The sequence below is a fragment of the Aulonocara sp. 'chitande type north' Nkhata Bay genome, linkage group LG16 (assembly GCF_057382095.1).
Source record: "Aulonocara sp. 'chitande type north' Nkhata Bay isolate Kocher_YH1m ecotype deep benthic linkage group LG16, A_spYH_male_GT1.1, whole genome shotgun sequence".
Lineage (NCBI taxonomy): Eukaryota > Metazoa > Chordata > Actinopteri > Cichliformes > Cichlidae > Aulonocara > Aulonocara sp. 'chitande type north' Nkhata Bay.
This window is the reverse complement of record NC_141359.1, coordinates 22365089-22386080: the sequence shown is the minus strand read 5'-3', so window position 1 is coordinate 22386080 and position 20992 is coordinate 22365089. Positions and strand designations below refer to the sequence as shown.

Sequence of the window (20992 nt, the reverse complement as noted above, 5' to 3'; positions counted from 1 at the left end):
CAAGAAATTGCACGTCATTATGTTCCCATTTACGGCGTGAAAGGTTTCAAAGAGGTTCGTAACGTACCTGAAGCGCAGGCAAATCAAGGCATGAAAAGGCACAGAGAGATCACACAGTACACATTAACCAAGGGCTTGATCGCAGCCGAGGACGTACAGTGTTGAGCCTGAAGTTGAAGGCACACGATGAGTTTCGTGCTCTCTCTTTGGAGGGCGGGTGTGATTCTCTGCTTGGGTCAACTTTTATATTGTGGTAAGTAGTACAGTGAATTCCTGTAGTTCCATAATATTAATTTTAATGTCTCAGATAAACCCAAGATCTTGTTTGTGTTGTCTGTAAATGTTTTTTTCACATTTTATGAAATTATATTTAGCAGAAACCTCAGAGTAAACTCACTGATTGATAAATGTTAATTCTTTTTTGGTCTCCATAGTTTAATATCAGTTTAGTTGCTACAGAAAATTAGCTCCTCCAAATTATTTTCACTTTTCACGAATCACTTTTATGACAAAGTAGTAATGTTTGCTTTCTGTGGGGAAAAATATATATTCCTGCATGAAATAAATAAAGGCAATCGAGCCAACAGCACACACCGTTACAGGTGATATCTGACAAAACATTTTCTTTTAATCATAAATGTCATACAAACATATTTCCACAGGGAAATAAGACCTCAAAAAATAAAAAATGTCAAAATCTTTCTGAAAACATTGTGTGCACCTATATATCAATGGATGTTCTATGCACAATTCATGCAGTGTGCCATAACCTACAGTATATGTTAGATACTTATAAATATACTTGTAAATACATGAGTGACACTTCAAAGTTTCAGGATTCAGATGACTTCATTTGTGTTTTGTCTCTGCTTTACTCAGGAGAGGCCAGAGTGAAAACTGAAGTACAAGCTGGGCCTCTGTATCGTGTGTTAGGCTCTCCCCTCTACATCACCTGCAGTGTGAGTGGCTTCAGAAATGAAAACACTGACAAACATTTTGAATTCCGTATGACGAAGCCTTCAAACCCAGACTTTGAGATCCAAATCATCAGTTCACATGAAGATACTTTTGGATATTCTTCTCACCTAACCCGTGTGAGAAAAAATGAAATTGCTTTGAAACGTCTCTCACCAAACTCAGTCCGCTTCGAGATAAAAAGCCTGCAGAAAACTGATGAAGGGGAATATGAATGTACTGCAGTCAACTTAGAAGGTGCTTATGATGGAGAGTATTCTGATAAGACAGTCGTTAAAGGTAATCAATCACCATCCTGATTTTCAGTCATAACGCTTGAATGTGTCTTCATGTAGGTATGGTACAGATGATGTCAGAGCATTCATGACTTTTGATTTCTCTGATGTGGTTTCATAGTGATTGAAGACTCCCTGAGCGTCTCATCATCTGCTTCCACACCACTGAGCTTAAACGAGGGTGAAGCTCTGACTTTAACATGCCTGGCCTCTAGCAGCACCAGCCAGCACACCCATCTGTCTGTTGCCTGGTATCTCCATAAAGATGGACAGGAGGACGCTCAGCCTATCATTTCTCTGAATAGAGATTTTACACTGAGCCCAGGCCAGGGGTTTGAAAGGCGTTACCAAGCAGGTCTCATACGCTTAGATAAATGGGGAGAGGCCTCGTACAGCCTAAAGATGGCTGAGGTTGAGCCATCAGACCAAGGTAGGATCTACTGCCAGGCTCAGGAGTGGATCCAAGATCCTGATGGCTCCTGGTACATCATCATACAGAAGAATGCAGAAGAAATGACCCTGACAGTTAAAGCCACAGGTGGGAATTTTACTCAGTCGTGCTATATTTATAACACATCTTGATATTGGTCAGCACATTAATGTTTACTTATCCTATAGACACCTGTGTGAATGTCTCACTGTTTTCATTTTTTGTCTTGATTAGAGGTGGTAGAGCCATCGTCTCCGTCTCTGGCAGTGGAAATCTCAGCACAGCCGGCAGCGCTGCAGGAGGGGCAGGAGCTGATGCTGTCCTGTAATATAAACACACAGGACGTGGAGAAAAGATTCTTCTCTGTAGCATGGCTCAAGGGAAGTGTGGAGCTGGCCCGCATTGGTCCCACAGGCGTTCTCACTGTGGCACCGGAGTACAGTGTTCGACAGAAAAATGGAGAGCTCAGAGCCGCCCGAACTGGGAACAGAAATTACCGTCTCATCTTAAAGCCTGTGAGAACTGAGGATCAGGGAGAGTATATCTGTACAGTCTGGCCTCAAGAGAGAGGCCAAGATGATACTTTTATTGAGGGAGAACCCAAAGACTCCAGCCCACAGCGGGTCAGCGTCTCAGCCACAGGTGTGTCAAAGTGAACACATATACACTCAGTTATTCAGGGGTTTAAGTCACTGTACCTTTACATTGTTTGTCTGCTCCCAAAGAGAGGAGTGAAGAAGTTGTGACAAACACTGCAGTCAAAATATCCACTTCAGCTGTTGTTATAAGTAGCTTCATTGACTACATCCACTGGTCCTACTAAAATTCACTGGACACGGGCACACACAGAGGTTGTGGCACAGTGTGAAGCACTATTAAAATTATTACTTATTAACTCAGTTATCACACTCCAAAACCCACTACACTCAATTCCATCACCTCACCAGGTCCGACCTAACACCCGACCACTTCCAGTGAATACACCGGCTGCTACCAGGAAACCTTAAATATAGCAGCAGGACCAGGGTTAAAATCACTAACACAATATCTAAAACAAATTTTTTTAAATAGGAACCATTTAAAAACTCCAGTGGATAATAATTGGCACATGACTGGAATTCGAAACAGAAGCAAGGAATAATTAGAATCACGCATAGCATTAACACATCATACACGACTGCATTGCTACAAATATGCTCAATAATTAAACATGTAAATCCCCACAGCTACAGGTTAAGGTTCTGAGGAAGGGCTTTAACATAAATTTGCATCAATAAAATAACAAAATGGGTCAAGAGGTACTTCACTAACACACTGTTTTTTGTTTGTTTTTTAAGTTTATGACATAGCTCTAAAAGAAACATCCAGCCCCAGGTTAGTAATTAATCGGCTAAAGTGACTCATCTAGCTGATAGTACATTTACTGCACAAAGATAAGGCCGGTATTTAATCAACCCCGTTCACTGAACAAGACAAAGGCCTACCACACCTGGTGCACAGCCTTTTGTTACCTCAGCACCAGGAACCTGTAAGTTCCCATACACTAGGTTAATTTTATCGAACGTTATTAACTCTTTCTGTTGCCTCATCTCCTCACAGAAAACAGGCTGTCAATCAAAATGCAGCAGGCAGGAAATGTCACCGAAGGGGGCGGGCTGCATCTCTCCTGTAAAGTGGATGGGGTTCAAGGTCAACTGTCTGTCACCTGGCAACTCAAATCAGCACGAATGGCCTCGTTCACCGAGATCATCAGTATAAGTCAGGAGGGTGTTACAGAGATAGCAGAGGAGTTCATGAGTCGCAAAGTGAGGGTGATGCGTCCAGCTACTCACAACTTCACCTTAGAGCTTGATGAGGTCACACTGTCTGATTCAGGAGTGTACCAGTGTGCTGTGTCTGAGCGCAAACCTAACAGCAAGACTCACAACCAGGCACAAACTACCACTGTGACAGTGACTTCTATAGGTAAGATGTGTCTGTGTGTTTGTGTAGTACAAACTATGTAAAATATGATATTACCTTCATTGTAACAGGTGTTTCTATCATAAATTCTAACACTTCTTTGTTAAACTACACTTCAAATATTACAGAATGAATAACAAAGTAAACATATGGATTTTGGTCAGTTTGAGTAATTAGCTGTTTACTTGCAGATATATTCATTAAACACTTTAATCCGTAGTGACATATTACAAGAAAATGGCATAAAAACATCCGAAACATACTGTACTGATATTGAGAGTCTTAATGTAATCCTTTGGGAACTCTTCTTTTGTTTACTGAACAACATTAAATCAAACGTTACATTTCCCCACAGGAAATCTAGATGGAATACATCTGCAAAGCAAAATCATGTTGTTTAGTGGATTTACTCTTTGCATTGTCATGAGTCAAAATTTTAGGTTTCCACATCTCAACACTCAACAATCAGATTGCACAGTTATTAACAAAAAGCAAAAGTTGTTTTGTTTTGTGTGTTTCTTAGCTGAATTGTGAGTGCAACTTTCAGAAAACAAAACTGTCTTCAGAATGTTTGACTGAATATTATTTGTTGTAGCATTTCAGCCCCAGGGTTTGTCATAGTGAACACACACACTCAGTTATTCAGGGTTTATTTCACTTTCCTTTTTACATTGTTGATTTGAATCTGTTGGTATTAAGGCTTAAACAAAGTGTTAGGTTGCATATTTTTGTTTCTGTTTTTTTTTTTACTGTTAGGGAAATTATTTTGTCTTCTCAAACACAGCAGTACTATCTGTCTGTTGCCTCATCTCCTCACAGAAAACAGGCTGACAGTCAAAATGCAGCAGGCTGTAAATGTGGCCGAAGGGGGCGGGCTGCATCTCTCCTGTAAAGTGGATGGGGTTCAAGGTCAGCTCTCTGTCACCTGGCAACACAAATCAACACCAACGGCCTCGTTCACCGACATCATCAGTATAAATGAGGAGGGTGTTACAGAGATAGCAGAGGAGTTCATGAGTCGCAAAGTGAAGGTGATGCGTCCATCTACTGACAACTTCACCCTAGCGCTTGATGAGGTCACACTGTCTGATTCAGGAGTGTACCGGTGTGCTGTGTCTGAGCGCAAACCTAATGGCAACACTCACAACCAGACACAAACTACCACTGTGACAGTGATTTCTATAGGTAAGATGTGTCTGTGTGTTTGTGTAGTACAAACTATTCAAGACATATGATATTACTTTCATTGTAACAGGTGTTTGTTCTTATTGAGTGGTGTGATTTGTTGAGCTTTTCTAAAACCACTTTGGGAAGGTTTAACTTTCTGTGAAGTATGATTTGTTGGCTCTGTCAAAACAGGTTTGATGATGCTAATGTTTTCATTGCATCTTGATGATGGACAGAATTACAAATGAGTATATCACAGGGGCAGCTCAGGATTAGCTGTTTCTTTGGACATATAAGTTATAGAGGCAACGGTGAGCAGCATATGTGAAAAGGAGGGTAGTGGTTATAATAGGCAAACAATGCTGAATATCAGACTAATAGGCAGGATGGTAAAAGGAATTATTTTAATTTCTTTGCATTTTCATAACTATATGACAGGAGACATTAACACTCAGCGGGTAGGTTACACATTAACAAACCACATGCACAAATGGGTTTTTTTGCCAAGCCAGGCTTTCAGGCAAAAAAAGCTATCCTTAGAATGTTTGTGTTTGACTGAATATTTTGTTTTAGGGCAAATGTGGTTTAGGTTTCGCTTACAGTTTTTAAAAATGACACGTAGCTGCATAAATATATGGCTAAAGCTGGCTAATGCATGCATTTATAAGCTTGAGACATAGATGTCATGACACATATTGGATGAAAGTCATTTTTGTGTATTCAAGCTAAGCTTTTCTTTTTTAAAAGATGAAATGATGCATGATTTTTTTTTTCTTTAACACTAATGATTGCTTGATCACCAGCTTCTCCTTTCTTACTTGCTGTCACTGACCATTTTGGATTTTTGTGTCAGACACGCTGATGGGAGTGTCTCTAATCAGTCGCAAGACTCGGGTGATTGTTGGAGAAAAATTGGAGTTGATGTGCCGGGTCAAAGGTCCACACATGCCGGTAACAGTGACTTGGAGCGTGCAACGTGAGGCTAAAACACCAGACACCATCCTGACACTTTCCCCTGATGGCACCATCAGTTGGTCTGCAGATCAGAACCACTACCAGCTACGAGTAGAAAGCAGAAAAACTGAAGTCATGTACTATCTGCTGGTCATTGGTACCAGCCACAGAGAAGGAGGAAGCTACCAGTGTAATGTGTCTGTCTTACTGAAGAATGTGCACAAGGAGTTGAAAGCATCCAATCAGCTTTCTGTGATAGTAAACAACCCAGGTACTGCCAGCTGCAGCCATTTTGGGGCATCATTAAATAGAAAGAGTCATTTTTTTCCTGTTTCCTCAGAAAATAATGAAAATGTTGTCTCCTTTTCTAGTAAGCAGGCTTGATGTGTCACCTATTCCTGCGTTGACAAGAACTATAAGCACTGACATAACAATAACATGCTCCATCGTCAAAAAAACGTCTGAATCATCACTCTATTCGATCACCTGGCTGCATGAGGAAAATGCAGGAAATAAGACCATTGTAAGCTTGGACCGGAATTCCATAGTAACGGAATCCCAGGTGGACCTGCGTCAGCGAATCAGCATGAGGCGCAGCAAAGGACCCACTTTTGAACTGATTATTCGGCAAGCTCGAATCTCAGATAAAGGTTTATATACATGCAAAGTGGGCGAGTGGCTTCAAGATCCTCGTGGTGAATGGTATCTGCTCTCAACAGTGTCCAAAAGCACAGTGCTAACAATTACTGAGCCTGGTGAATACATTTATTTTTCATTACTTTATTACTTCACATGCCATATACAATAAGCACAAAAATAAATGAAACATGCCATTTAGAAATATATAACTTCATCTTCTTATTTCTATTTTCTAGCCCCCAACCTTCGTTTAGATAAGAAAGAGCAGCAGCTGACTGCCAAAGAAGGAGAGGAAGTCAAGCTCAACTGTAGCATCACCTCAGGAGCTTCTGGTTCTTCGGTTTTCTATCGAGTCATTTGGCATTATGCTGCACACAGTTCTTCTTTGAAGAAAGCCTCCCTGGTGGAGCTTGATCACACCGGCCTGGTGAGTTACCCAGAGAACAATGACACCAGAGGCCTGCAGGAGCGGCTACGCCTGTCCAGACCCACTGAGAAAAGCTTTTACCTAAGTATTCAGAAAGCCCATGAAGAGGATAGTGGAACCTACTGGTGCCAAGTGGATCAATACCAGCTGGATAATGAAGCTCACTGGCAGCTGAAGGCCTCAGACAGTGGTGGTGCTATCAAACTCAGTGTAAAAGTAACAGGTATGATCACAGTTTTAGAAGTGTTCTGTTGGAATGTTAATGTTCTTAATGTTGTAGCTTATGTTTGCATGGATGTTTTTCTCCTCCTCTTTCCTGATTTTTCCTGATTTTTTTTTCCTTCATTAGCCCTATAAGTCTTTAACACCCAAGGTAACATTACTAACGCATTCTAATCTCTTTATTTGTAATGAGAGATTATATCGAAAGAAGAATTCAGATCAAGGAGCACGAGTATGTTTAAGAGCCTAGAGACAGCTGACATTAGTAAATCATTGGTGATTTGATCAGAACTGTGTCTATACTGTGAAGTATCTAAAAGTTAGAATTAAATATTTGGTAAGGTGAGAATACATTTATAAAACAACTGGAGAAAAACATTTTGAAAGGGTTTACATCAAGTTTCTCAAGAAATGGAATTATCAGGTCTTATCAGGTCTGATACCTTGTTAAACAAAAGTTTTATCCTTGTGCGTATTCACAGAAAACAATCTCTCTATTCCAAAGGAGGAAGCAGAGATGAATACAAGCAGAAACCAGGATTTGACTATCCCCTGTAACATCAACAAACAATCCAGCCATGAATCCAAGTTCCAGGTCACATGGTTTTGGCAGAAAGAAATAGAAACGAAACAGCGCCCCATATTTACAGTCTACAGAAACTCGACTCTACAGGACAGGTTTGGGGAGAATGTTCGCCTGAGATACGACCACCCTGACCCCAGCCAATTCAGCCTCACGTTCTTGAATCCTGGTCCTGAAAATAGTGGCCTGTATTTCTGTGAGGTAGAGGAGTGGCTGCCTTCTCTGTCTCGTGGGTGGAGAAAAGTTGCAGTGGAAAAGTCAGGGCATTTCAATGTCAGTGTTCTCACAGAAGGTAGGCATGTCTTGACACACTTCCCTTAACACGTCATTTTTCTCAGTAAATATCAAAAGATGTGGAAATACCTTTCTTTGTCTTCTTCTTTGCAGGTGATGCTAATGCCGATTCTGAATGTAGCACAAGGACTTATATAATAATAGCTATTGTAATTCTCATCGTCTTAGTTTTAGTCCTATTGCTACTCGTAGTCACAATGTGCAGAAGTAAAGGCTCACTGGGAAACAAGTCAGGGCCATCTCTCTGGGGTGAATCAGTGCCTATGAACACCAGTCGAAGTGGAGATGACTGAACAGCAGAAACTTTTTTTTGTTTTTTTTAAACGCACACATGCAAAAGTTTTCAGTTGGACTCCACCTAGTTTTAGACAAGTGGTCCACCACACTTGTTTCAGAACTCGAGGGGACTGATCTTTCCAAGCTGTTGCACCCAGACTGTTGAATGCACTTCCTTTGTACAGCGTTTGGACTCGGTGGAGACCTTCAAAAAGCAGCTAAAGACATTTTTATTTCGAAAATCTTTTAATTAGACCAGGGCTTGTATGATGTATTTATGACTGTATTGTGTTTTTGATACCTCTCTTGTGAAGCACTTTGCGACATCTGTCTGTAAAATATGCTACATAAATAAACTTTTACATTTACTTTACTGTTCTTTTACTTTCTGCCTTTACAAGTGTCCACTTTATTTGAAATAAACAAACAAAAATCATCTATACAGGCAGCTTACATTTGTGGATCTGTGCAAAGTTGACAGCATAAAATTTGCTTGAAAACCCCACGTGGGCGTGCGACATCATCTGTGAGTACCAGGTGAGTGGTGCACACGTATTCAAGGTTTTGTGAGCGAGGAGAGGTGTTATGTGTAGTTTCTGACATTTGTATGCACAGAAAGGGTTTTTATAGAGAAAATTATCCATTTGTGAGCAGAACTTAACTTGTGCGTGAATGATGAGTATTTATTTAGGTTTTCATGTACTCATTTGTAAAACAGTTTAACATGTGGTCAGATTGCTTTGTATTTGTGTGTGGATTGGAGCACACGACTGTGAGTCCTCTAAAATTACATACAAATCACTGTACATTGGTGTAAACCTTAGTCCTGTCAGCCTTGGATGTAATCAGGGCCATCCTCACACACATGAGGAGGTGCTCATTGATGAATTGAGAACTATATCTAGTTTTGATTATGTTAACTGTGAAGAAAACTGCCTCGCTTTTGTGTGGAGCCAAATATAGTTGAAATGCACAGGGGCACTAAAAGTGGAAGGGTCATCTCACACAATCTGCTCTTTCAGGTCCACATCATCTTCAAGATTAACAAAGTGCATCAGGAGAGCCCCAGCATTTACTCATTGGTCTATTTTCACTCTACTTTTCTACTGGCAGAGCACCATTTGTTCCTTATTCTTTCTTTCCTTTCTTCGTGTCACCTGTATCTTTTTTTAACATTACTCATTGCAGTCATCTGTATTTCTCCTTTCTTCTTTTTACATCACTTCTGTCTACTGTCTTTTCATGTGTACCTTACTCATTCTGTCTGCACTGTAGAGTCAGTGTTTACCACCTGGAATGCACTGAGTTGATTGGCTGACTGGTATCACGTGGGATGGCTTAACTCGCATCAAGTTGGTCTGTGCATTTCTTCAGCCACCGAACCTAGACCATAACCTTCTGTTTTGGCTGTAGGTCTGTATAGGATAGCAGTCTGCCTGTTGGTGACCTCTGGCCAATAACAGTCCATGAAATAGCTCTACCGGTTTACTTTCAGTACAAATACGAATACTTTTGAAGAATAAAATCAGCACTTTGATAAACTAACATACCAAAATAAAATGTGTCGCTCTGCAAATACTCAGACTGCAATGCACTGTATATATATTCTCATATATTTTTGTATAAGTACTAGTGAGATTCTGAGTGTCTGCTGTTATTTGCCTTGGTTGTATGGTTGCTGCACTGGCACAAAACTGTATAAATCCAATCAAAATTTTAATGCTTTTCCTCCATCTGTCTCACACTCTCCTTCTTTCTCTCCTCCTCTTTCCTGACTCAATTTTTTTCCCTTCATCAGCTCTATAAATCTTTAACACGCAACCTGTGTAAGAAAATGGAATAGAAACTACTTTTTGCTTTTGAGGGAACAGCCATAGACATCAGATTACTCTCATATGGAGGGAGGCTCATGTGTGGTGATTGTGTACAAGTTGAGGTAAAACTTGCAGTGTTTCTCTGAAAGATGTGAGAGACTGAAAGAACACTCAGGAACTTTATGGCAGACTGTAGTTCTCTCAGCCCCGGAGAGATGATATTGTGCTGCCTTTGGTCTTGGGTTTTATCATCCTTTCACAGCCTGGTGGACTGGGCTCCTTGGTACAGCTACCCTTGAAAATTTTGTCTAATTTCACTCCCTTGTGTTTCCATGGCAATGCTTGTCAGTGCAAACAAAGAAACACTGAATTTGGGAGGCAATGCTTGTAACTATGCAGTAAAGGCTAGCAGAGGCAAAATCGCATCCACAGCAGCAGCCATTTGACCTCCGTCTTCATGTTATTTGTCTTTAATATGCCAATGTTTGAGTTTTTAATAAACAGTCAGTTCATACATCTACAGTACAATCCCTCTCTTTTCTCAACTTGTACTTTTTGCCTGCATGTAACTGAACACATTGAGCTGGTTATCGTTATTGCTGTCGGACTCATTCCAGACCTAATTTGACATCAGCTTGATGTACCGGCCTTCATCTGCTATGAAAGTTGATTTATGACAATTGTGCAGCCATTTTTCTATTACAACTTTTCTAAATACAGGAACAGCACTGCTGTGAACTTAAAACACACAAATGCTGTAGTGAAATCAGTGATTTAATAGCAGTAGGCATCCAGTGTCTGGCAAGAACACTCTTACAAAAACCAGTCTCTGTTCATACTCGTTTACATGACAAACTGGCAGTTGTACACTCAACAGTTATACTCTACAGTATCTGGTTTATCAGCATACCTGAATGGCACGGTGACACAATGTATTTTATTTTCACTTTTACTTCTGTTGATCCTGTGACCTCTCTAGCAACACCATGGGGACATTTTTGGTAAAATGTCTCCACAACAGATTTACTCACGTGAACCAGGCTCCCAGTAGTTGGATAAGATTTGGCGTTCATATGAAATAATTTCTGTCCTGTAAAACACACACACATGCTAAAAAGCACAAATGAGCCAGATAAATGATCATTTCTTTTTTTAAACAATAATACACAGAAAACTCCAACAATCAGAACACTCTCTTTGAGCCAGCACTTGGCAACGATAGTCCATATAAACAGTCCAGATAAACAGTGGGTGAGGGGGCTGAGTATGGAAAAGGCATCTGACAAAAAAGGTTTTGCCAAATCAAACATGTGGATCATCAAAATGAGATTTCCATACCAGATTGGTTGGAGCCCTGATTAAGGAATTTAAATGTGGGGGATATGGCTGGTATAGAGATAGAGACCTGGCTAATATAATTAAGAGAAGGGAGGAAGCTAATCTGTGTGCAGAAGATCGGGTGGCAGGGAAGCAAAACCAGGTACAGTGAAGAGGGATTCAAAGTGTTCTACCATAGTGCAGATAGGAAAACAAATAGGGTAGGGTATTCTTGAAGGAAGAGTGTACTCATGGTGTTGTGGAGGTTAAGAGTATCAGACAGGATCATGAGTATGAAGCTAGAAAGTGAATGGGGGATTTGCATTTATGCCATGCTACCAGATTGGATGGCTGTCTTACCTGTGACAAAGACAGCTGTACCAATAAGGTGATGTCTTCACTCGCACATCCTCCTCCCAAGTAAACAGAAATGATGATCCGCTCTCAGCCTTTCTCATATGTAAGGCACAACTCGTGTTTCTAATTAGCTAACAAGCTATGTGCTGTTCCACAAAGGGGCTGGCACAAAAGTAATATTAAAACTCACCACTTCGCTAGAAAATTGTGTATATAATATCAAAAGTAAAAATAATCAATCTGAAGAAAAACATTCCTCCAAAGCAGGGGGGGGGGTTAAGCTTTAGCTTTCAGCTATTGTTAAAACTGATCAATTTTATTCAACTCAATTGAAGTATCTCAATTTAATTATGACATGTTCAGTAACATCATGATGAATTACAAAGCAGCACTAACAAAAGTAATGGAATGAGAATGCTGAAAACAAACAAACAGTTGTTGATTTGCCGTCCTTAGATTAAGTTCTCTCCTCATGTAACAGTAACAGAAATGATGCATTTACAGGTAAGAATGCAGCAAGGAAAGATTAGATAGTAATCTGTAGGATGATTTTGAAAAAGGAAGCACATGAAGGTAGCTTCAATGATTAAATGGTGGGAAATGAAGAAGCAAGAATGTTGCACAGAGTACAGGGAGGAGTTGAAACACGCTCTGGGTTGCAGGAAAAAGTTATCAGATAACTGGGAGAGCACAAATGAAGTGCTGAGGGAAACTGCCAAGAAGGAAAGAGGACGAGGAGATTTGGTGGTGCAATAAGGAAGTACAGGAGAGTATTCAAATGAAGCGGTTAGCAAAGACAAAAGGGGAATAGTCACTAGATGAAGAAAGTAGACAGGAGTACTGGGGGGCTTATCCTTGAAAACACAATAAGTTTCTATCACGAAAGTTGTGGGGCGGGGGCCTTTCCCAGGCACCACAGGGCGAGGTGTACCCTGGAAAGGTTGCCAGCCTGCCACAGTGCCAAGGTTTTTAAAAGTAGAAACGGCTGCTAAAGCTCTTTATGCCTTTTCAAACATCCTTAAAATAACAATCAGAGGAGAGACCGACAAAAATTGAAAACGTTATTGTCTTTATTTTATGAGCACTTCATGTTTCTACATCTAAAAGTAAAGTTCCCCTCTATTTTCAAGCAGCCTGGTTATTGAATTGCCAATTTGAATATGACTGGTTAAAACTGCATGTCTTTATCTTCTCCGCCAGGTGGCACTATTGCGTCATTAATATACAGCATCATTCAAACAAATAAATTCAAGCTTGCAGAGTTTGCAGAAAGGGTCCAAATTTAGATGGAGTGGTTCTAAGCAGCATAATTAGCTACTTTCTCTCTCAAGCTGCCTTTGCAAGAATGTGATCATGGATGTAAATACGTTTTTTAACTGAATCGACGAATAATCGAATCCAAAAAATCTAAAAGTTACAAATTATTTTTGTATTTGTATTTATTGTCAGAGAGGAAGTAGCTGCAAAGGTACAATCTTTGTGACAAGGACAGGGGGACTGGGGAAAATTATCTTTCTCTGAATTTGTCAAAAACTTGCATCACCTGCTGGAAACAAGCAAAGTCGTTGATTTAGTTTACATTCAGAGTTGAAAATGTCCAGCAGGTTTTATTTTTGATTTATTATATTTAATGCTAAGTCTTGCAATGGTCAATTTATGAGCTGGTCTGGGATGCCCTTCTCTCTATTTGATCCCCACTCCTTTTTGTCCCTCCAGTTTTTCCACTTCTTCGTACGTTTTCTCACGTCCAGTCCCACAGGCTTGGCAATTTCATTGGATATGTATCCTACGAATCCTTTTATTGAGTTCGGGAATGCACAGGAGCGATCTGAACAGGCCAAATCACAATATTTGCCGTCTTCCTCAACGGGACACAGAATTACATTTTCCCATTTGCAGCGGGAAAGGTTTCAGAGGGTTCGTAGCCTGAAGTGCAGGTAAATCAAGGTGTGAACAGACAGAGGGATTACACAGATTACACAGTTGCATTAACCAAGAGCTTGATCGCAGCGGAGGACGTACAGTGTTGAGCCTGAAGTTGAAGGTTCACGATGAGCCGTTTCCTGCTGTCTCTTTGGAGGGTCAGAGTGATGATCTGCCTGGGTCAACTTTTACATTGTGGTAAGTAGCAGTGAATTCCTGTAGTTGCATTTGAGCCTGGTTGATGATCATGAGGAGTAATGGGAAATGTCAGAATATTAACTATGACCAATTTATAAAAGTCCAATAAGTAAAAATAGATGTAAATGAAGGTTAATGTCTATGATAATTCTAAAATGCCATCTGTGCTTTTTGCAAAATGATTTTCAAATTTTATAAAATGTCATTTAGCAAAAACAGAGTAAACTCACTGATAAATGTTCATTCCTTCTTGGTCTCCATAGTTTTAATATCAGTTTAATTGCTGCATGAAAACAAATTGGCTGTAAATTACTTTAAAAGTCTCGTTCATGAAGAAGTTGTAAAAAGTGTTTGCTTTCTTTGGGGAAAAATGATTTCCCACATCAAATAAAGTGAATCAAGCCAACATACCACAAAAAACAAAAAAGAAAACAAAAAACGAACAACAATAGGATTGGTTGAAGAAAATAGATGTAAGGAATGTAAGGAAAAAAACAAGCAAAAAAGAAACCAAACAACAAGATAATGTCACTATACTCCTGACAAGCTCGGTCTTTGTCTAGACTTGTACACATTATCTCATATAGTTTATAACAGGAACTCCCAATTTTCAGAAATAGAAAAATTGTGACCAAGATACAGATGACATTTCTGACAAAATGTGCAAACATTTTTTTAATCAGAATTACAATTAAATATATCTTTTTGAAAATATTCTTTATACCTGCAAAAATTGATATATCAATAGATGTTCAATGCACAGTCTATATAGTGTGCCATTACCTACAGTATATGATACTTTAATTATTATTAACCTTTATTTAACCAGGAAAAGTCCCATTGAGATTAAAAACCTCTTTTGCAAGGGAGTCCTGGCCAAGAGGCCTTATAAATACATGAGTGACACTTCAAAGTTTCAGGATTCAGATGACTTCATTTGTGTTTTGTCTCTGCTTTACTCAGAGTGAAAACTGAAGCACAAGCTGGGCCTCTGTATCGTGTGTTAGGCTCTCCCCTCTACATCACCTGCAGTGTGAGTGGCTTCAGAAGTGAAAACACTGACAAACATTTTGAATTCCGTATGACGAAGCCTTCAAACCCAGACTTTGAGATCCAAATCATCAGTTCACATGAAGATACTTTTGGATATTCTTCTCACCTAAGAAGGTTCTGGTAATTACACGAGAAACTGCATTTTGAACCATTTGAATCCTATGGAGAGATTTCTGTGATTATCCAAAGCAAGGGCGTAGATTTGGCATGGACGGAAGGGACGTGTCCCCACCAATATCCAGCGATTATTGAATTGTCCCCACCAATAATTTGATATCTTCGAGTAAAGAAAAACAAAACCTAGAGAAAGAAAAGAAAAACGATCTGTCAGCGTCTCATTCACCCAGCGGAGCAGAAAGAGCTAAATTACGTTCTTTACTGGAGTCCTACGTCATGTGACAAATATGGCCAATGTGATTGGCTGTGCCTTTCAGGGAGCTCTGTTTAGTTTTATCAGTGGCAAGCCTTACTGCTAATGTATCAGAGATGTTGGTGTACAATAACTGAAGTAATGTTGTTAAGTCCTTAAAGTCATATTCTTTTATTGTCATGACTGTATATGAAGCTGTTTTTATTTTTGTATGATACCAGATTTATATGGAATATGGCTGAAGTAAACTAAAGCCTAAAATACTTAGTCAGTCATTTATTTAATAGTAATTTAACATTATATAATTCACATATAAAACTATGAATTGTAATTTTAAATGGTTTAAAAGCATGTAGAATAGCATATGTAGGCAAGTATATTTCTCCTTTTTTTTTCTTTTTTTTTCTTTAAATCAAGAAGCAAACACAAAAAGGAAGGAAAAAAAGAAACAGGGCAGGGTTCGGTGGTTGAATCATCCGTCCCCACCAATGTCAAAACCAAATCTACGCCCTTGATCCAAAGTAAACAGAATCATTATAATCAATAACCACATAACCAGCGCATTTTTTCTGTATGAAAAGTGCTTTATAAATAAAGATTGATTGATTGATTGATATCATTGTTATGAAATGTGCAGCAGATATTAAGGGAGTGCAGAGAATGAACACGAATTGCTTTGGTGAGCACCAAAGCGATTAGTGCCACCATAAGGTGCCACCATCAGGTTGGCAATAAGGGTCTTAATAACCTGCCACGAAGCTCCTGAGCTGCATAGTTTGTCATGAACTTCCGAACAGCTACATCATTTATGACTTCTGTGACCTTTGACAGAGTCATCATCAGGTCAAGATTTCAATGTTTGAAACCACAAAGCTGCAAGAAAGGACATTCCCATTAGTGCTAAATACAAATATCAGCATGCAAATTCACAAAGAGACAGTGAACATGTTTAATATTAAATCTGATAACGCAACAGGATGGAAGCACAGATGGAAGTTGACTTTAGATTTCCCCACGAGTACCAGGCTCCCAGTAGTTGGATAAGATGTGTTGTTTGTATGAATTTATGTCCTGTCAAACACACACACATGCTAAAAAGCCAGATAAATTATCATTTCTTTCTTTAAACAATAATACAGAGAAAACCCCAACAATCAGAACACGCTCTTTGAGCCAGCACTTGGCAACGATAGTCCATATAAACAGTCCAGATAAATGTGTTGTTGTTTTGCACACGTCTTTCCTTGTTTGTTTCAAATGTGAATTTTCCTTAGGGACTATTGCAGTCTTTCTAATACTTTCTTAACATTTCTCCTCTTTTTCAAACATCCCAAAAAATAAAGCAACTAAAAGAGAGACTGAAGAATTTAAGGACACTGGGTAAAACTGTACTTCTTTTGGTTCTCCACCAGGTGGCACCATTGCATCATGAATCTACAGCATTACTCAATCAAATCAGTTCAAAAGGGGCAAACTTGGATTGGGGAATCAGATTAAATACCCACTACTACTTTATCTCTCAAGCTGCCTTGTATGAACATGGTCATGTTATGTAATTAAGTTATAAACTGAATCGATGTGTAATCGAATCAAGAAAACGTGAAAGATGCACATACAAAGTTACAAAGCTATAACTTAAAGCTAAACTTTAAGATTAGGACGGGGGGCAGGGCGGGGGTCTTTCTCTGGACATTCATGCTATGATTATAATTTATTATACTGATAATATGATTGTTTTTCTCTCACTAATAAATTCAAAAAGTGCACAGGAGGAATCGATTATACTGAACTGCAACACAACTGTTGCTGCCTGTCTCACTTTATGCCGCAGGGTTTTGTGGGGGGAGCCCACAGTGGAAGATTCAACACAGAAGTCTAAATCAAGGTGGGAAAAGGCGCAGACAGATTTTGATACAGCTACACTGACTGAGGAAATATTGTTGGGCTTGTAGCTGAAGGTTTGGATGATGAGCTTGAAAAGTAAAAATTTAAAGGAAAGAGTTAGTAAGTAGTGCTATTGGTGCTATTTAGTAAAATATAGATAAACACAGAATCACCATCAGTAAATATGTTGTCTGTGTTGTGTGCAACTTGCCTTTTCAAATTTTATATGATTACAACCCTCAGAGATTAAACTCCCTGTTTCATAAATGAGAATGCTTCTTTGGTCTCTATGTTTTAATATCAGTCTAACTGCTATATAAACTTAAATTAACTCCAAATTATTTTCATGAATCACTGTTTATGAAAAAGTAGCAATAAGTGTTTGCAGTCGTTGGGGAAAACTGTTTCCTGCATGACGGAAAATAAAGTGAATCATGCCAACACGCTCTTATTACTTGCATTGAGAGAATCATGAACATTTTATTAATTTAACACCATGTTTTCTGAATCTACTGTAGGATTATCCTCTTCTTTAAACAGTAAGACTGAGCCTTGGAGCCACACTCCAAAAGAAAATGGTTAAGACATGTACACACTGCCTCAGCCACTTCTTCATGATGGTAAACCACAGTATCCTTAATAAAAAATTAAACATCCACAGGTTAGAAGCATTTAATTGATTTTACTCAGTCATGCTATATTAAAAACACATCTTGATATTGGTCAGCACATTAATGTTTACTTATCCTATAGACACCTGTGTGGATGTCTCACTGTTTTCATTTTTATCTTGATTAGAGGTGGTAGAGCCATCGTCTCCGTCTCTGGCAGTGGAAATCTCAGCACAGCCAGCAGCACTGCAGGAGGGGCAGGAGCTGATGCTGTCCTGTGACATAAACACAGAGGACGTGGAAAAAAGATTCTTCTCTGAAGCATGGCTGAATGAAAGTGTGGAGCTGGCTCTCATTGGTCCCACAGGTGTGTTCACTGTGGCGCCAGAGTACAATGTTCCTCAGAAAAATGTAGAGTTCAGAGCCGCCCGGACTGGGAACAAAGATTACCGTCTCATCTTAAAGCCTGTGAGAACTGAGGACCAGGGAGAGTATATCTGTACAGTCTGGCCTCAAGAGAGAGGCCAAGATGATACTTTTATTGAGGGAGAACCCAAAGACTCCAGCCCACAGCGGGTCAGAATTAACACATGCACATTGGGTTATTCAGGGTTTAATTCAGTGTACTTTTTACATTGTTAATTTTATCTGTTGTTATTAAGACTTACAGAAAGCGTTACTTTGCTTATTTATTTTGTTTTCTGTTAGTAAAATTACTTTTTCACGAGTAACTTCTCAAACACAGCAGTACTATTTGTCTGGTACCTCATCTCCTCACAGAAAACAGGATGACAGTCAAAATGCAGCAGGCTGTAAATGTCACCGAAGGGGGCGGGCTGCATCTCTCCTGTAAAGTGGATGGGGTTCAAGGTCAGCTCTCTGTCACCTGGCAACACAAACCAACACCAATGGCCTTGTTCACCAAGATCATCAGTATAAGTCGGGAGGGTGTTACAGAGATAGCAGAGGAGTTCATGAGTCGCAAAGTGAGGGTGATGCGTCCAGCAGCTGATCCTTGAGCTTGATGAGGTCAAAATGTCCTGTGTACCCGTGTCTGGGCAGAAACCCAATAGCAAGACTCACAGCCAGGCACAAACTACCAATGTAACAGTGATTTTTATAGGTACGATGTGTCTCTGGTAAAACAGATTCAGGCACATGAAGTTACCCATTTTGAGTTAAAACAGGATACATTTTTGCATTGTGAAGCATGCAAAGCTATTTTATAGAATCACTTAATAAACATGGAGCTGAAAATGAGCGTAAGAAGCTATAATTAATCTCATATCTTCTTGCTGCAGCTTTGTTTCAGTTGCATAGCATTGAGAGTGACTCTCAATGCTGATCATCTGATTTAACTCCTTGTAAAAAAGCATATTTCCCAAAACCCAGCAAAATATGCCACCTCTCCTGGTCATCTTCTGGGCAAAGCTGATGTCTGCACTATCTCTTTTTGATGTTGATGGAGTCATTTTTTATTCTGTCTCTATCCTGTGTGCAAGCTGCTTGTGTTCTGCCTATTGTTAAATTGTTTTTTTCCCCTCAGTTTGGTTGTTTACAAGTCCTCCTGAATTCTCTTTTATCTCTTTTGTCTGCCAGTATAACCCAGAATAAGTCTCACTGACTGGTCTGTTATTAAAGGTCTGTTAAACTAAAGTTTTACCCTTGTGCTTATTCACAGAAAACAGTCTCTCTATTCCAAAGGAGAAAGCAGAGATAAAGCAGAGGAACAAGAAAGCAAAATTTCATCATCCCCTGCAACATCAACCAACAACCCAGCCATGAATCCAAGTTGAGGTCACATGGTTTTGGCAGAAAAAAATCAGAAACTAAACAGCGCCCCGTATTCACAGTTTACAGGAACACAACTCTACAAGACAGGTTTGGGGAGAATGTTCGCCTGAGATATGACCACCCTGACCCCAGATAATTCAGCCTCACGTTCTTGAACCTTGGTCCTGAAAATAGTGGTCTGTATTTCTGTGAGGTAGAGGAGTGGCTGCCTTTTCTGTCTCATGGGTGGAGTTGCAGTAGAAAAGTCAGTTAATTTAAATGTCAGTGTTCTCACAGAAGGTAGGCATGTCTTAAGGCAATTATCATTAATGTACCTTAATTCAATGTCATTTCTTTCAGAAAATATCAAAAGAAGATCAAGTGGAAATACCTTTCCTTGTCTTCTTCTTTGCAGGCAATGCTAATCACATCTCTGAATGCAACATGAGTACCTATAAAATAACTATTACAGTTCTCATCGTCATAGTCATGGCCATATTGCTACTGATGCTCAAGATGTGCAGAAATAAAGGCTCAAAAGGAAAGAAGTCAACTCCATCTCGCTGGGGTGAATCGCTCCCTTTGAACACCAATCAAGGTGGAGACGACTGAACAGCAGAGACATTCTTTCTATGTGATGCAATATATGCAAAAGAATTTAATAGCTTATCTTCTTTTAACTCATATTTTCCAATTAAATCACTCTTGTTTCAATTTATCTGTTCAGAGCATTTCATGGAATAGCTCTACCAGTTTACAGTGCAGCTGGGAATAATTTTAAAGAATAAAGTCATACCGTGGTAAACCAATGTGCCAAAATAAAAATGTGTTGCTCTGCAAATACTCACAGACTGCAATGTACTGTATATATTTGCCTATAAATGCTAGTGTGGATCCGAATCTCTGGACTTGCACAAAACTGAATAAATCCAATCAAATTTTTGATGCTTTTCCTCCATCTGTCTCACACTCTCCTTCTTTCTCTCCTCCCTTTTCCTGACTCTTTTTTTTTTCCTTCATCAGCCCCATAAATCTTTAACACCCCATCTGTTTTAGAGACTGAAATAGAATCTACTTATTGCTTTCACTTTAGAAGAAACAACTGCAGACATCTGATTACTGTCATACTGAGGAAGTCTCTTGCGTGGTGATTGTGTACAAGTTGAGGTAAAACTTGCAGTGTTTCTCTGAAAGATGTGAGAGACTAAAAGAACACTCAGGAACTTTATGGTAGACTGTAGTTCTCTCAGCCCCAGAGAGATGATGATGTTGTGCTGCCTTTGGTCTTGAATTTTACCAGCACTTCACAGAGTGGTGGACTGGGCTCCTTGGTACAGCTTCCCTCTTAACTTTACTGTAATTTCACTCCCTTGTGTTTCCATGGCAATGCCTGTCAGTGCAAACAAAGAAACACTGAATTTGGGAGGCAAATCAATGCTTGTAACTATGCAGCAAAGGCTAGCAGAGGCAAAATCACATCCAGAGCGG

General features: G+C 39.5%; 2 protein-coding genes across 3 annotated transcripts; both read left to right on the top strand.

Annotated features, from left to right (window-relative positions):
• Nucleotides 1-21: 21 nt before the first annotated feature.
• LOC147311491 (immunoglobulin superfamily member 3-like) lies at nucleotides 22-8572 on the top strand. 2 transcript variants are annotated; one of them, XM_086266292.1, is made up of 11 exons: nucleotides 23-253; nucleotides 880-1254; nucleotides 1372-1788; nucleotides 1915-2322; nucleotides 3280-3645; nucleotides 4462-4827; nucleotides 5663-6034; nucleotides 6135-6518; nucleotides 6639-7052; nucleotides 7534-7926; nucleotides 8022-8572. In XM_086266292.1, exons 1-11 carry the CDS (start codon nucleotides 187-189, stop codon nucleotides 8219-8221), a joined length of 3762 nt encoding a protein of 1253 aa, XP_086122418.1. In that variant the 5' UTR covers nucleotides 23-186; the 3' UTR covers nucleotides 8222-8572. The 2 variants fall into 2 exon arrangements, with proteins under 2 accessions (XP_086122419.1, XP_086122418.1); XM_086266293.1 differs by lacking the exon at nucleotides 8022-8572 and having other exon boundaries at nucleotides 22-253; nucleotides 7557-7746.
• A 9134-nt stretch (nucleotides 8573-17706) lies between these two features.
• LOC147311490 (uncharacterized) lies at nucleotides 17707-20431 on the top strand. Its single transcript, XM_086265664.1, has 4 exons — nucleotides 17707-17740; nucleotides 17919-18098; nucleotides 18512-19612; nucleotides 19865-20431. The coding sequence occupies exons 1-3, from the start codon at nucleotides 17707-17709 to the stop codon at nucleotides 18748-18750; spliced, it is 453 nt and encodes a 150-aa protein (XP_086121790.1). The 3' UTR covers nucleotides 18751-19612; nucleotides 19865-20431.
• Nucleotides 20432-20992: the final 561 nt, after the last annotated feature.